At 46.5% G+C, this 12,170-nt stretch overlaps 1 protein-coding gene across 1 annotated transcript in view; it reads right to left on the bottom strand.

Annotated features, from left to right (window-relative positions):
- Nucleotides 1-277: 277 nt before the first annotated feature.
- Nucleotides 278-12,170, bottom strand: part of RHOJ (ras homolog family member J) — a 54,286-nt gene continuing 42,393 nt past the window's right edge. The window contains exons 2-5 of the mRNA XM_081915762.1: nucleotides 7,269-7,327; nucleotides 4,443-4,607; nucleotides 2,264-2,359; nucleotides 278-1,118 (exon numbers count right to left, since the gene is read on the bottom strand). Of these exons, the coding sequence (XP_081771888.1) occupies nucleotides 972-1,118; nucleotides 2,264-2,359; nucleotides 4,443-4,607; nucleotides 7,269-7,327 (467 nt within the window). The 3' untranslated portion in view covers nucleotides 278-971. The remainder of the gene's footprint in view (nucleotides 1,119-2,263; nucleotides 2,360-4,442; nucleotides 4,608-7,268; nucleotides 7,328-12,170) is intronic.

Raw genomic sequence — 12,170 nt, 5'->3', positions numbered from 1 at the left:
TTATGATATCCTTTCGGAGGTTGTTCAATGAGCAGTTTAGAATTTCCTGCATTGCAGAGGGTTGGACTAGATGACCGCTGAGGTCCCTTCCAACCCAGCAGCTCTGGGATCCTACATCTTAAAACAACAGCGAGAACAACTGGGTGAAGAGGGAACTAGGTCTGCATTCAGAATATACATACAGCTCCTTCCAGACCCTGGCTATAGCCATTTGCAAGCAAGAAAATTCGGTTGTGTGGTACTCAATTTAGTAAAAAATAAAATAAAATCCCAGATGCCCAAGGGTAAAATGACAATACATTTTGATGGCTCTCTAGTTGGATAATGCTCAATATATAAAAAGGGAGACAAAATACAGTAAATGTCAGTTTGATACCACATTGTTTCCCTCCTCCCCAAGAAATGAGGCTCTTTTCAAAACGGGGAATATTCATAAAAAAGTAGATTAAAACAGGATCTCTAATGTTGCATCAATATCTTAACCACGGTCAACTCTGGAAGAGTTATTTGCCTGCCTGATTTAGCTTTTGTGGCCCGGTCGTGATTGAATATTCATACCGGACCAAATCAATTCATTCGTTGTTGCTGAAGGCTACAAATTACTGAATCTAGAGATTCTCTCAGTTTTGCTGCAGGATCCTTTGAGATCTTTTCACGTTTTTTTTTCCGGATCCTGACACCGCAGGAAGAGTTCTCTCAGCTGCTTTACTTTATCAGCTAGCTTTGCCTGAGGAAAAGTGACCACAATACGGACCAGCTGCTTGTATCTACAGCTCCGTAGCGGTTAGAAAAAAGCAGGTAAGATATGAGAAGGCGCAAGCGTAGGAGGAATCACAGACGGGGAAGATCTCCCTTTGAAGATGCCTCCTTCCTGGTCATGTCCTTCGATCTTTTGTGCAGGTGTGAAATTATGGGATGGGAAGACTCTGGCCAAACACCAGCCCAACCCCGTTCCAATATTCCGGTCATTGTCATACAACTCGACAGCAGCTGCCGCACTCAGAGCACGGTTTCTTTTTCTTCTTGGGATTGAATATGGTGAGTATCGCTTCGTCAAAGACGGCCTTCAGGCCTTTCTGAGTCAAGGCTGAGCACTCCAGGTAGCACTGGGCGCCGATCTAGAACGAATAAAAAAAGAGAGAGACAGACAGGCCTGAGTGACAGTGGCAAGTGACACTGAATGACCTCTGGGCCATAAAAAAACCCAGGAGCATTTTTACTCGGTATTATAGGTGAGGACATTAATAGACAAGATGTTAAATTATTTTTATATGCAACAACAGCGGCAAGAGTATTGTTAGCCCAGAAATGGAAGCAAGAAGGAATTCTGATGAAAGAAGAATGGCAGACGAAATTAATGGACCACGCAGAATTGGATAAAATGACAGGAAGGATTCGAAACCTGCGGGACCAGAGATTTACAGAAGATAGCTTTAGACAAATTCTTGGAGGAAGGCAGAGGACTCTTCTTTCGGCCAACATAGTCAAATAGAACCTCCTTGCCTGGGGGCACTCTACCTTTTAATACCCAGAGCAGGGTATCTATATCTATATTCTGCCATTGCTCCCCAGCAATGGGTATTCACAGGTAGACTATCCATGGACATGGAGGTTCTATTTGACCTAAAGCCATCAAACATCCTTTCCCCTCTTCTGTGGACTTCTCATACGGACAGAGTGGAAGTAAAATCTGCATGTATAGGCACTTATGAAGAACTTGTATTGTAACGATAGTCTTTTCTAGGTTTTTAGATGGCTCTGTTTTATCTGTGTGAGCTGCCTTGAGTCCTGGACTGGGGAAAAAACCGTATTTTTCGCTCCATAAGACACACCTTTTTCCTCCTAAAAAGTAAGGGGAAATGTCTGTGCATCTTATGAAGCGAATGCTGTGTGGAGGAGGGACGTGTAAGCGGCTCCTGTCCGCTTTGCTGCTTTAAAGCGAGCTGCGGAGGACAGACGGACGGGAGCCATGGCTCCCCTTCATTCAGAATATTCCCCCCCCCATGTTTTCCTCCTCTAAAAACTAGGTGTGTCTTATGGCCAGGTGCGTCTTATGGAGTGAAAAATACGGAAAATACATACATACTGTATATACAACGACAACAACGAACCTGGCTTAGTTTACAAGGTAGGTGCAGGGCCCAAATCAGTTGTAGGTCTAGTTTGCCTGATCAAATCCTGGCTCAATCAGTCAAGATATGCATGATTTTCATGCCCTTGCATGCGGCGTCTTGGCTCTTGGGTTTAATGGGAGCAACAGTACCTCTTTAGCCAGTTTGATGCCGTGTTCGTAAGACAGGGGCTTCTCCTTCATGTAGAGCAGTCGAGTCAAGGTTTTTGGATCATCTCGTAGGTCAATCTAGGAGTTTAAAGCAGACGTAAAGTTTAAGGCTTGTTCAAAAAAGAAAAGAAAATAGGGCTATCTAAGGTCTCTAACTGTTGGAGATGCAACAGAGATAATGCTTCTCTAAAAAAGTGTTTTTCATTGTCCTATATTGAAAGATGTTTTGGCAGAAGGTAACTGAAACTATAGATAGGGATGCGGGTGGCGCTGTGGGTTAAACCACAGAGCCTAGGACTTGCCGATCAGAAGGTCGGCGGTTCGAATCCCCGCCACGGGGTAAGCTCCCGTTGTTCGGCCCCTGCTCCTGCTAACCTAGCAGTTTGAAAGCACATCAAAGTGCAAGTAGATAAATAGGTACCGCTCTGGTGGGGAGGTAAACGGCGTTTCTGTGCACTGCTCTGGTTCACCAGAAGTGGCTTAGTCATGCTGGCCACATGACCTGGAAGCTGTCTGCAGACAAACGCCGGCTCCCTCGTCCAATAAAGCGAGATGAGCACCGCAACCCCAGAGTTGGCCATGAAAAGACCTAATGGTCAGGGTTCCTTTACCTTTACCTTTAACTGTTTATCAACAGAACTGTACAGAGCAACCTTACATTTACAGAGCAAAATATCCTCTTGAATTATATACTTGGCACATGGAACCTTACAAAAGGACAATAGGAGTGGACTCTCTGTGCCCTTACCATGGCAAAAAGACTGATATTGATGAATTGGAATAATAAAAATGCGTCTCCCTTCTACGAGGGCATTGAAGACTTACACATACAAGCTCGGAACATATGAACGACTTGCATATAAATGCAGACTTGCGATGGACAAATTCAATGATATTTGGAATCCATTCTTAGAAATACTGCAATAGGTTCAGATCTGGTGAAGTACAATTAACAACCTTGTAAAATATACAGCTTTGGGCTCCCCCTCTTTGTTTTCCCTTCTGCCTGGGCTCTGTTTCTTTTTTTCATTTTCTCTTTTCTGTTTGCGTCTCTTGGCACACATATAGTTATGTATTTTTGAACTTTCAATAAAGATGTTAGTCTATCCCCCCCCCCCAAAGTTAAAGGCTTGTTCACAGCTATGGCATCCCTCACTGAGCAGAAACCTTCTGCCTAGTCCTATCTGTCTGCCCATCATCACACTATTGGTCACAAAGTGAGACTATCATGTGGCAGCTGCAATTGTAGAATCGGAGAGCTGAAGAAGAAGAAGAAGAAGAAGAAGAATTTAGATTTGATATCCTGCTTTATCACTATCTGAAGGAGTCTCAAAGCAGCTAACATTCTCCTTTCCCTTCCTCCCCCACAACAAACACTCTGTGAGGTGAGTGAGGCTGAGAGACTTCAGAGAAGTGTGACTAGCCCATAGCTGTCAACCGTGCCGTGTCCCGCTGCTGTCCCTTATTGACGATGTCCCTTAAATTTCCCAGGTTTTAAAGGAAGCAGCTCCTCTCCCTCCCTCCCTCCCTGCCAGCCAGGGAGGAGGGAGGCTCCAATTGTGTTGCTTGGCTGCATTGCTCACCCAATAAGGAGTCTAAGAACGACTGGGGGGTGGCGCTTGCATGCCTTGTGCCGATCAAATTGGCCGCGTTGTCTGGGGACTCGCCTTTGCTCAGCGCTTCCCAGCGGAGAGGTGACGGTGATTTTCCTTGCTGCATCCCCTTTGCTGGGTTGCTGCGCTGTGGGAACCACCGCTTGAGGCTTCGTTTGGCTGCTGGCTGGGCTTTCTGCCTTTGGCTCGGAGGGGCTCTGTGTCTGAAAAATCCCTTATTTTGGCTGCTGATCTCTTATTTTTGAGGCTGCTGGTCCCTTATTTTCAAATTTGTAAGTTGACAGCTATGGACTAGCCCAAGGTCACCCAGCAGCTGCATGTGGAGGAGCGGAGACGTGAACCCGGTTCACCAGATTATGAGTCCACTGCTCTTAACCACCACACCACACTGGATCTAGTCCAGCCCCCTGCAATGCAGGAATCTTTTGCCCAACATGGGATTCGAACCGACGACCCTCATGCTCTACCGACTGAGCTTTTCCAGTTGGCTGAGTTAGCATGAACACACCCGAGACCAGTGCTTTGCAGACTCCCCAGCCATCCTTTACCTGTGTTCCTATCAGAACATAAGGCACATGGGGCATGCAGACTTTCAGTTCCGGCACCCATTCCTCCTGGACGTTGTGGTACGAGGCAGGGTTCACCACGGAGAAACAGATCAAAAACACGTCCGTGTTGGGGTAAGAGAGAGGCCTGAGCTGGTTGTAGTCCTCCTGCCAGACAGCAAAAGAATTTAAATGAGAGCATTACAACAGCAGTGAAATGGTTATTTGGAGCAGCAAACTAGATGTCCTTTCTGATTCCTCCCAATTCTTTGATTCTAAGCATCCACAGAACCGTTTTTGCACGCGATAAAGTCAAAATTTATTGAGTTGCCTAGGTGTTTTCTTATTAGCTTTCAGGGCCAGGAGCAGGCAGTTCACTAAACATTAATAAGAAGTTTCTGACAGCAAGAGCTGTTTGAAATAAATACTACTTTGGGGCAGTGCTATTTTTCTAATCTAGAACTCGCCATGAATGCCTCCCTTGTTCTCTTAGAAAAAGCCCTGCTTTGGGGGGGGGGGAAATGTAAAATTCTCAGGCGGTGAGATTATTTTAAACCATATACCAACCGTGGGGTTTGACTGTCTGCCAAAAGACTGATATTGATTCATTGGAAAGATAAAACTATGGCCCTCTTTGAGCGATGGATAGAAAATATGACAATGCTGGCAATGTACAAATTAGTAATTTTTCATTCGTTGTAATAATTGTATTACTTATATACCTGTATTCCATATTGTATCACAATTCCAAGTATTTTTCTTTAATTTTTCTTTTCGTTTTGTTCTTTTCCTTTATTTTCTCATGGAATTTTAAAAATAAATTATTATTATTATTATTATTATTATTATTAACATAAGTTGGATGGCCATCTGTCAGGGATTCTTTACCGTACACTTTTTGATGTGGCGAACTGCAAAACAAATAACTTAGAGTGACCACGAGATGGCACTAGATTCTCGCAAGAAGGTTCACAACAAAGCCTTTTGAGTTTCCGAACAATATTTGTTGTGGAGAGGTGAAGCTTGGGGCACCATTAAGAATGTCAGAAAGAGAGCTGGAGACATGGAATGCGACATCAACACTTGACTCTGAGATAATGGGCTGTCATGACACTAGGTTGGGTAATTCACTTGGACTCTGGTGCCGAGGGCAAAATCCCAGGGGAGATGGGGAGGCGAGACAGAGGCCCCTGCCGGCCCTCCAAGTGTCCCTATTTTCCAGGGACAGTCCCCGATTTACCAAAGCCGCCTTGGTTTCTGATTTGATCCTGGAATCCCCTGTATTTCCTTATTTTCATTGGAGAAATGATGGAGGGGACGTCTCTATTTTCATCTGAGAAAAGTTGGAAGATAAGGAATAGGATGTCCTTGTTCTCATTGGAGGGACGCGAGTGGCGCTGTGGGTTAAACCACAGAGCCTACGACTTGCCGATCAGAAGGTCAGTGGTTCTAATCCCCGTGACGGGGTGAGCTCCTATTGCTTGGTCCCTGCTCCTGCCAACACAGCCGTTTGAAAGCACGTCAAAGTGCAAGTAGATAAATAGGTACCACTCTGGTGGGAAGGTAAACAGCGTTTCCATGTGCTGCTCTGGTTCTCCAGAAGCGGCTTAGTCATGCTGGCCACATGACCTGGAAGCTGTACGCCGGCTCCCTCGGCCAATAAAGCAAGATGAGCGCAACAACCCCAGAGTCGGCCACGACTGTACCTAATGGTCAGGGGTCCATTTACCTTTTTATTTTCATTGGAGAAATGTTGGGGGAGGGGGTGGGTTATGACCCTGTTTTCATGGTACGCAGCTGGCAGTATTGCATAATCATTTTCAGAGGTGTGGCCATGCTTAGTTTTTTTGCAGCAAAACCAAGATAGGCTTTTGTACTGTGCAATCCTATGCATGTATGCTGAGAAGTAATTCAGCAAGGCTTATTCTCAGATATGTAAGAGTAAGGGGCAGAGGCCCTAGCTCAGTGTTAGGGCATTTGCTTGGCATGTAGAAGGTCCCAGGTTCAAATCCTGGCGTCTGCAAGAAGGGCTGGAAAATGCCCCCCTGCCTGAAACTCTGGACAGCTGCTGCCAGTCAGTGTAGACAATATTCAGCCAGAGGGATCAATGTTCTGACTCAGCACTAGGCAGCTTCCTACGTGCGTATAGAGTTTCAGCTTCAATGTGACATAAGTTACAGGCATCTAATGAAGCAGACTCTAATCCATGAAACCTCACGCTAGGGTTGCCATACGTCCGGGATTTCCCAGCAATACCTAGAATACTGCAGTCAGCAGCAGTGAAGAAATCGGTATCATGTCCAGGAAAATCTGGACAAATGGCAACCCATGTCAGCAGTGTCGTTTTTGCCATCTTTCCTCAAAACTTTTGCTCAACAACTTTTTCCCCCTACCAAAAAAGCTAAATAACGCTGCCAAAAAAAAATCTAAACAACTTTTGTGCCCTGATTATCACTTTTTGAAATATGGCAGCCCTATCTTATGCTGTAATAAATTTGTTAGTTTTTCTTTTTCTCCTATCATTTTAATTTCTTAAATGAATATCACATGCACAATGCAAACTCTAAATTAGTTAGAACATCATATAATGCAACATAATCCTATGATCATCAAATGTATGTTATAATAAATTGGTAGTCTTCAGAGTGCCGCAAGGCTTTTTGTACCATGTGTCTGCGTGTATGAAGTGACTCTTGTGCAAGTTTCCAAAAATGAAAAGCTTACATTTTTGCCTGCCTTAAGGAACAAAGAAGAACCACAAAATGTTCTTTGTGAGAAGAACAGCGGCATCGAAGATAGACATAACATGCAGAAATGACAGTAGATTACCTGTCCTGCAGTGTCATAAAGTCCAAGCAAATGCTGTCTGCCTCCGACTGTCACAGTCACTATAAAAAAAAGAGAAAACAGAAATATATTACCGGAACCTGGTTGGATCAGAATAAGGGCCCTTGCAAAATTTGGGCTTTTTTCAGTTTGGAGCAGAGGTTCCCAAACTTATTTGGTCTACCACCACCTTTTCAGGGGGAGGGATTACTCAGTGCCCCCCCGGAAATCCTGCCAGCTCAGTCCAATCCGCTCGAGGGTCGGGGTCGGTGCCACAGTCCTCCTGCCATTGGTGAAATAGACAGGCAAGCTGAGACCCAGTTCCCAGGCCTGGGTTCACCCAAAAGGGTTCAGCCAAGCCCAGGAAAAACCATCACCTCCAGCATGACTGCCAGATCCAGGGGAGGCGTTGTATGAATGGTTGTTTCTAAAATTCTTCTTTCTTTATGCTTCCACCACCCCCTTACTTTTATTCAACGCCCTCCCCCAATTGCACCCGAGGCTACTACTGCCCCACTGGATCGTCCCAGCGCCCCCCAGGGGGTGGTAGCGCCCACATTGGGAAACACTGGTTTAGAGAAAAGGTTGGCATAAGAGCTTGACGTAGAGTAACATTAGACCTATCCCTGCCCATTAGGTAAAGGTAAAGAGACCCCTGACCATTAGGTCCAGTTGTGGCCAACTCTGGGGTTGCGGCGCTCATCTCACTTTATTGGCCGAGGGAGCCGGCGTACAGCTTCCGGGTCATGTGGCCAGCATGACTAAGCCGCTTCTGGCGAACCAGAACAGTGCACAGAAACACCGTTTACCTTCCCGCCGGAGTGGTACCTATTTATCTACTTGCACTTTGACCTGCTTTCGAACTGCTAGGTTGGCAGGAGCAGGGACCGAGCAACGGGAGCTCACCCCGTCGCAGGGATTCGAACCGCCAACCTTCTGATCATCAAATCCTAGGCTCTGTGGTTTAACCCACAGCACAGGACCCTAAATTTTGACACTGGAAGAGACAAGAGAGGGAGACAGGATAAAAAGGGAAGATGACGGATGGATGAAAGGAAGAGTAGCTGCATGGATTCAGGCTTAAATTTGGTTGGGATCCTCGCATGACAATGGACTCGTGTGATGTTTTGAAGGTGGAAGAAAAGCACCCACCAAACAAAATTAGACATCTGTTGCACTTAGCTCATCTTTTGTTATTCTAGCTCCAGTGCGGAGATGAACTTCACAGGCTGGTGCTTTCGGGGTAGCAAGAGATCTAAGGAAGCTCCGCAGGGTCAGGAAGAGACCCCCGGCTGGTGGGTACTCATCTCTAAGACCCCAGATCTAGGTTGCAACTCTTCCCTACTGAGGGAATGTTTGGGTTATGTCTGGGTTTGGTACATTTGGCATCCGTTTCCCCCTTCATCTTCTTCCTTTCCAGTGGAAGATAGTTTGCAATGTCTTGGTCCTTGCGTCAGAAGCCACCATCTCAGTGAGAACGATGGGAGTTCGTTTTGGACAAAGCATGGCTATTCTTTTATGTGTTTATGTCTCCCAACACTCATCTATTGAAAATCTTGTTTAGTTTGTGTTATGCCCTTCCTCCCAGGAGTCCAGGGAAGTATAAACAGTCTTCTGAGTAGCCTCTCATTCAGGTGGTGGCCAAGAGCAAGCCTGCTCTGACCCAGAGATAAATAATTGCTCTTGCTTTACGTGACATGATTCATCTGGCTAATTCAACATCCCCCCCCCCCCCACAAAGGGGCCCCAAGTAGTCCAGTGCATCATGGGAAGAGGGTGGGTTGAGAGGAAAGCAAAGATAATTGTTTCCTCTATGAGGAACGGTTGCTGTGTTTGGGATGTTTTAGTATAGAGAAAAGGTGAGTTAGAAGCAACACAGTAGTAGTGGCAGACCCCTGACATTCACCCCATTTGTTGGGTGCTGGTGCCCAGTCTGCGCATTATGCACTGCTAAATGCCACCCCAATCCCTGAGCAGTGAGAGACTTCATGAGTTCCAGGTGCTTACCAGGAGATTGGTTTCCATGGAATGAAGGTCAGTGGAGAAGGTGGATATATGGATTTATTTGCACATATATACAACCTGGGGACGTGGGGGGCGCTGTGGGTTAAACCACAGAGCCTAGGACTTGCCGATCAGAAGGTCAGCGGTTCGAATCCCCGCGACGGGGTGAGCTCCCATTGCTCGGTCCCAGCTCCTGCTAACCTAGCAGTTTGAAAGCACGTCAAAGTGCAAGTAGATAAATAGGTACCACTCTGGCGGGAAGGTAAACGGCGTTTCCGTGTGCTGCTCAGGTTCACCAGAAGCGGCTTAGTCATGCTGGCCACATGACCCGGAAGCTGTACGCCGGCTCCCTCGGCCAACAGATGAGCACCGCAACCCCAGAGTCGTCTGTGACTGGACCTAATGGTCAGGGGTCCCTTCAACTTTTTATATACAACCTGAGCCTAAGATGGAGGGGCTCACAGCAAGAAAGTATTTGTGGGGCCGCTCCCCACAAAGTTGATGGGCATTCCCATTCAAATGGTGTGTGTGCACTGCGTCATGTGATCGGTTGTGCCGAGGCGGGGCTTACCTGGGCCCCCACAATATTTTATTCAAGTTGGTGCCTGTCAAGATGCTGTCAGCGGCTCCCGGCTGGTTGCCCAGGAAAGTATAAAGACAAGGAAACGTTTCTTACTGTCCTTTTTTATTTCAGTCTTTACACAGAGTGGCTATAGAACCCAGCCTCTTGGATAATGGCGTTGTGCGAGTGAATCTCCACCCCCCCGTCTCTCCCACTTCTTCATTCATCAATCTCATCGTCTCTCCTACAGGTGCTGCTACATGCCCTCTGTTTTTGAGCTCTTTGCTCTCCTACTTTCAAGGCTCGCTGGGTTCTGGGAGGGGGGGTCTGAAATGCTTTCTAAAGACACTGTGTCCATTAGCTGTCACCCCCCGGTGCTTCCTCTTCCTCCTCTCCCATGATGTCCCAACTTCCCCCCTCATCTGCCTCTGAGCTGTGACCTCCCTCAAACCCCTGTTGTAAATATAAACTGTCCTCCTCTTCTTCCTCCCTGGAAGGGTCAAGCTGGGAAGGCAGGCTCGACCATTCCTCTTCTGCCCAGTCCCTGCCATCACCCCTGGCACAAAGCAAGCATGCCTCTGTCTCTGCAGCTACCAGCCTGCTGCCAGCTCAGCTCTCACACAACCCCCCTATCTCGCTCTTTTCTTTCTGCCCACCCAACTTCTTTGGTTATGCTAATCCTGGTGCTTGTTTATGGGGAAAGCTAGAAAGTCCCAGAAAGACATCTACTTCTGCTTCATTGACTATGCAAAAGCCTTTGACTGTGTCGACCACAGCAAACTATGGCAAGTTCTTAAAGAAATAGGAGTGCCCGATCACCTCATCTGTCTCCTGAGAAATGTCTATGTGGGACAAGAAGCTACAGTTAGAACTGGATATGGAACAACTGATTGGTTCAAAATTGGGAAAGGAGTACGGCAAGGCTGTATATTGTCTCCCTGCTTATTTAACTTATATGCAGAATTCATCATGCGAAAGGCTGGGCTGGATGAATCCCAAACCGGAATTAAGATCGCCGGAAGAAATATCAACAACCTCAGATATACAGATGACACAACCTTGATGGCAGAAAGTGAGGAGGAATTAAAGAACCTTTTAATGAGGGTGAAAGAGGAGAGTGCAAAATATGGTCTGAAGCTCAACATCAAAAAAACGAAAATCATGGCCACTGGGCCCATCATCTCCTGGCAAATAGAAAGGGAAGAAATGGAGGCAGTGAGAGATTTTACTTTTTTGGGCTCCATGATCACTGCAGATGGTGACAGCAGTCACGAAATTAAAAGACGCCTGCTTCTTGGGAGAAAAGCAATGACAAACCTAGATAGCATCTTAAAAAGCAGAGACATCACCTTGCCAACAAAGGTCCGTATAGTTAAAGCTATGGTTTTCCCCGTAGTGATGTATGGAAGTGAGAGCTGGACCATAAAGAAGGCTGATCGCCGAAGAATGGATGCTTTTGAATTATGGTGCTGGAGGAGACTCTTGAGAGTCCCATGGACTGCAAGAAGATCCAATCTATCCATTCTTAAGGAAATCAGCCCTGAGTGCTTACTGGAAGGACAGATCCTGAAGGTGAGGCTCCAAGACTTTGGCCACCTCATGACAAGATAAGACTCCCTGGAAAAGACCCTGATGTTGGGAAAGATGGAGGGCACAAGGAGAAGGGGACGACAGAGGACGAGATGGTTGGATAGTGTTCTCGAAGCTACCAGCATGAGTTTGAGCAAACTGTGGGAGGCAGTGGAAGACATGAGTGCCTGGTGTGCTCTGGTCCCTGGGGTCACGAAGAGTCGGACATGATTAAACAACAATCCTGGTGCTTAACTAGCCAGCCACAATCGTTGCCTAGACAAAGGGACTGGTTGGGCAAGCTTGCTCTCCTATCTTCTAACCTGCCCCCCCCCCCCCCGCAATACAGGAACCCAAGAATCAGACAGGGCTCAAAGCATTGTGCAGAATGATCCTTCTCCCAACAAAACATGGTGCCCATCATAAAGTCAGGGGTTTTGCTGGCGAACGAATAAAACGCACCGAGAACTTTTACCCGTTGCACCGTAACGAGGTCCGAATTCTGCGCCGCATCCATCTCACTTTAAAGCTGCGTCAATAACAGCCGGAGGAAGGCAGGCAGATTGACAGCTCAGCAGGTTTCCTGTCTAATGAAGCTATCTGGAAGTTTGCCTGGAAGTCGGTAGAGAACTAGTCCACTCTCCTTCCATGCAAAAATAATAACTGTGATGGATTAGGCTTGATCTCTCTGTTCATCTACCTGTGGCATGAGCTACCAGGTGCTGATTTCTTTTTGCCTGACTAATCTCATTTATCATTTAACACCACTC

Source organism: Podarcis melisellensis (assembly GCF_964234715.1).
Source record: "Podarcis melisellensis genome assembly, chromosome: 1".
Lineage (NCBI taxonomy): Eukaryota > Metazoa > Chordata > Lepidosauria > Squamata > Lacertidae > Podarcis > Podarcis melisellensis.
This window is presented reverse-complemented; position numbering and strand designations above follow the sequence as displayed.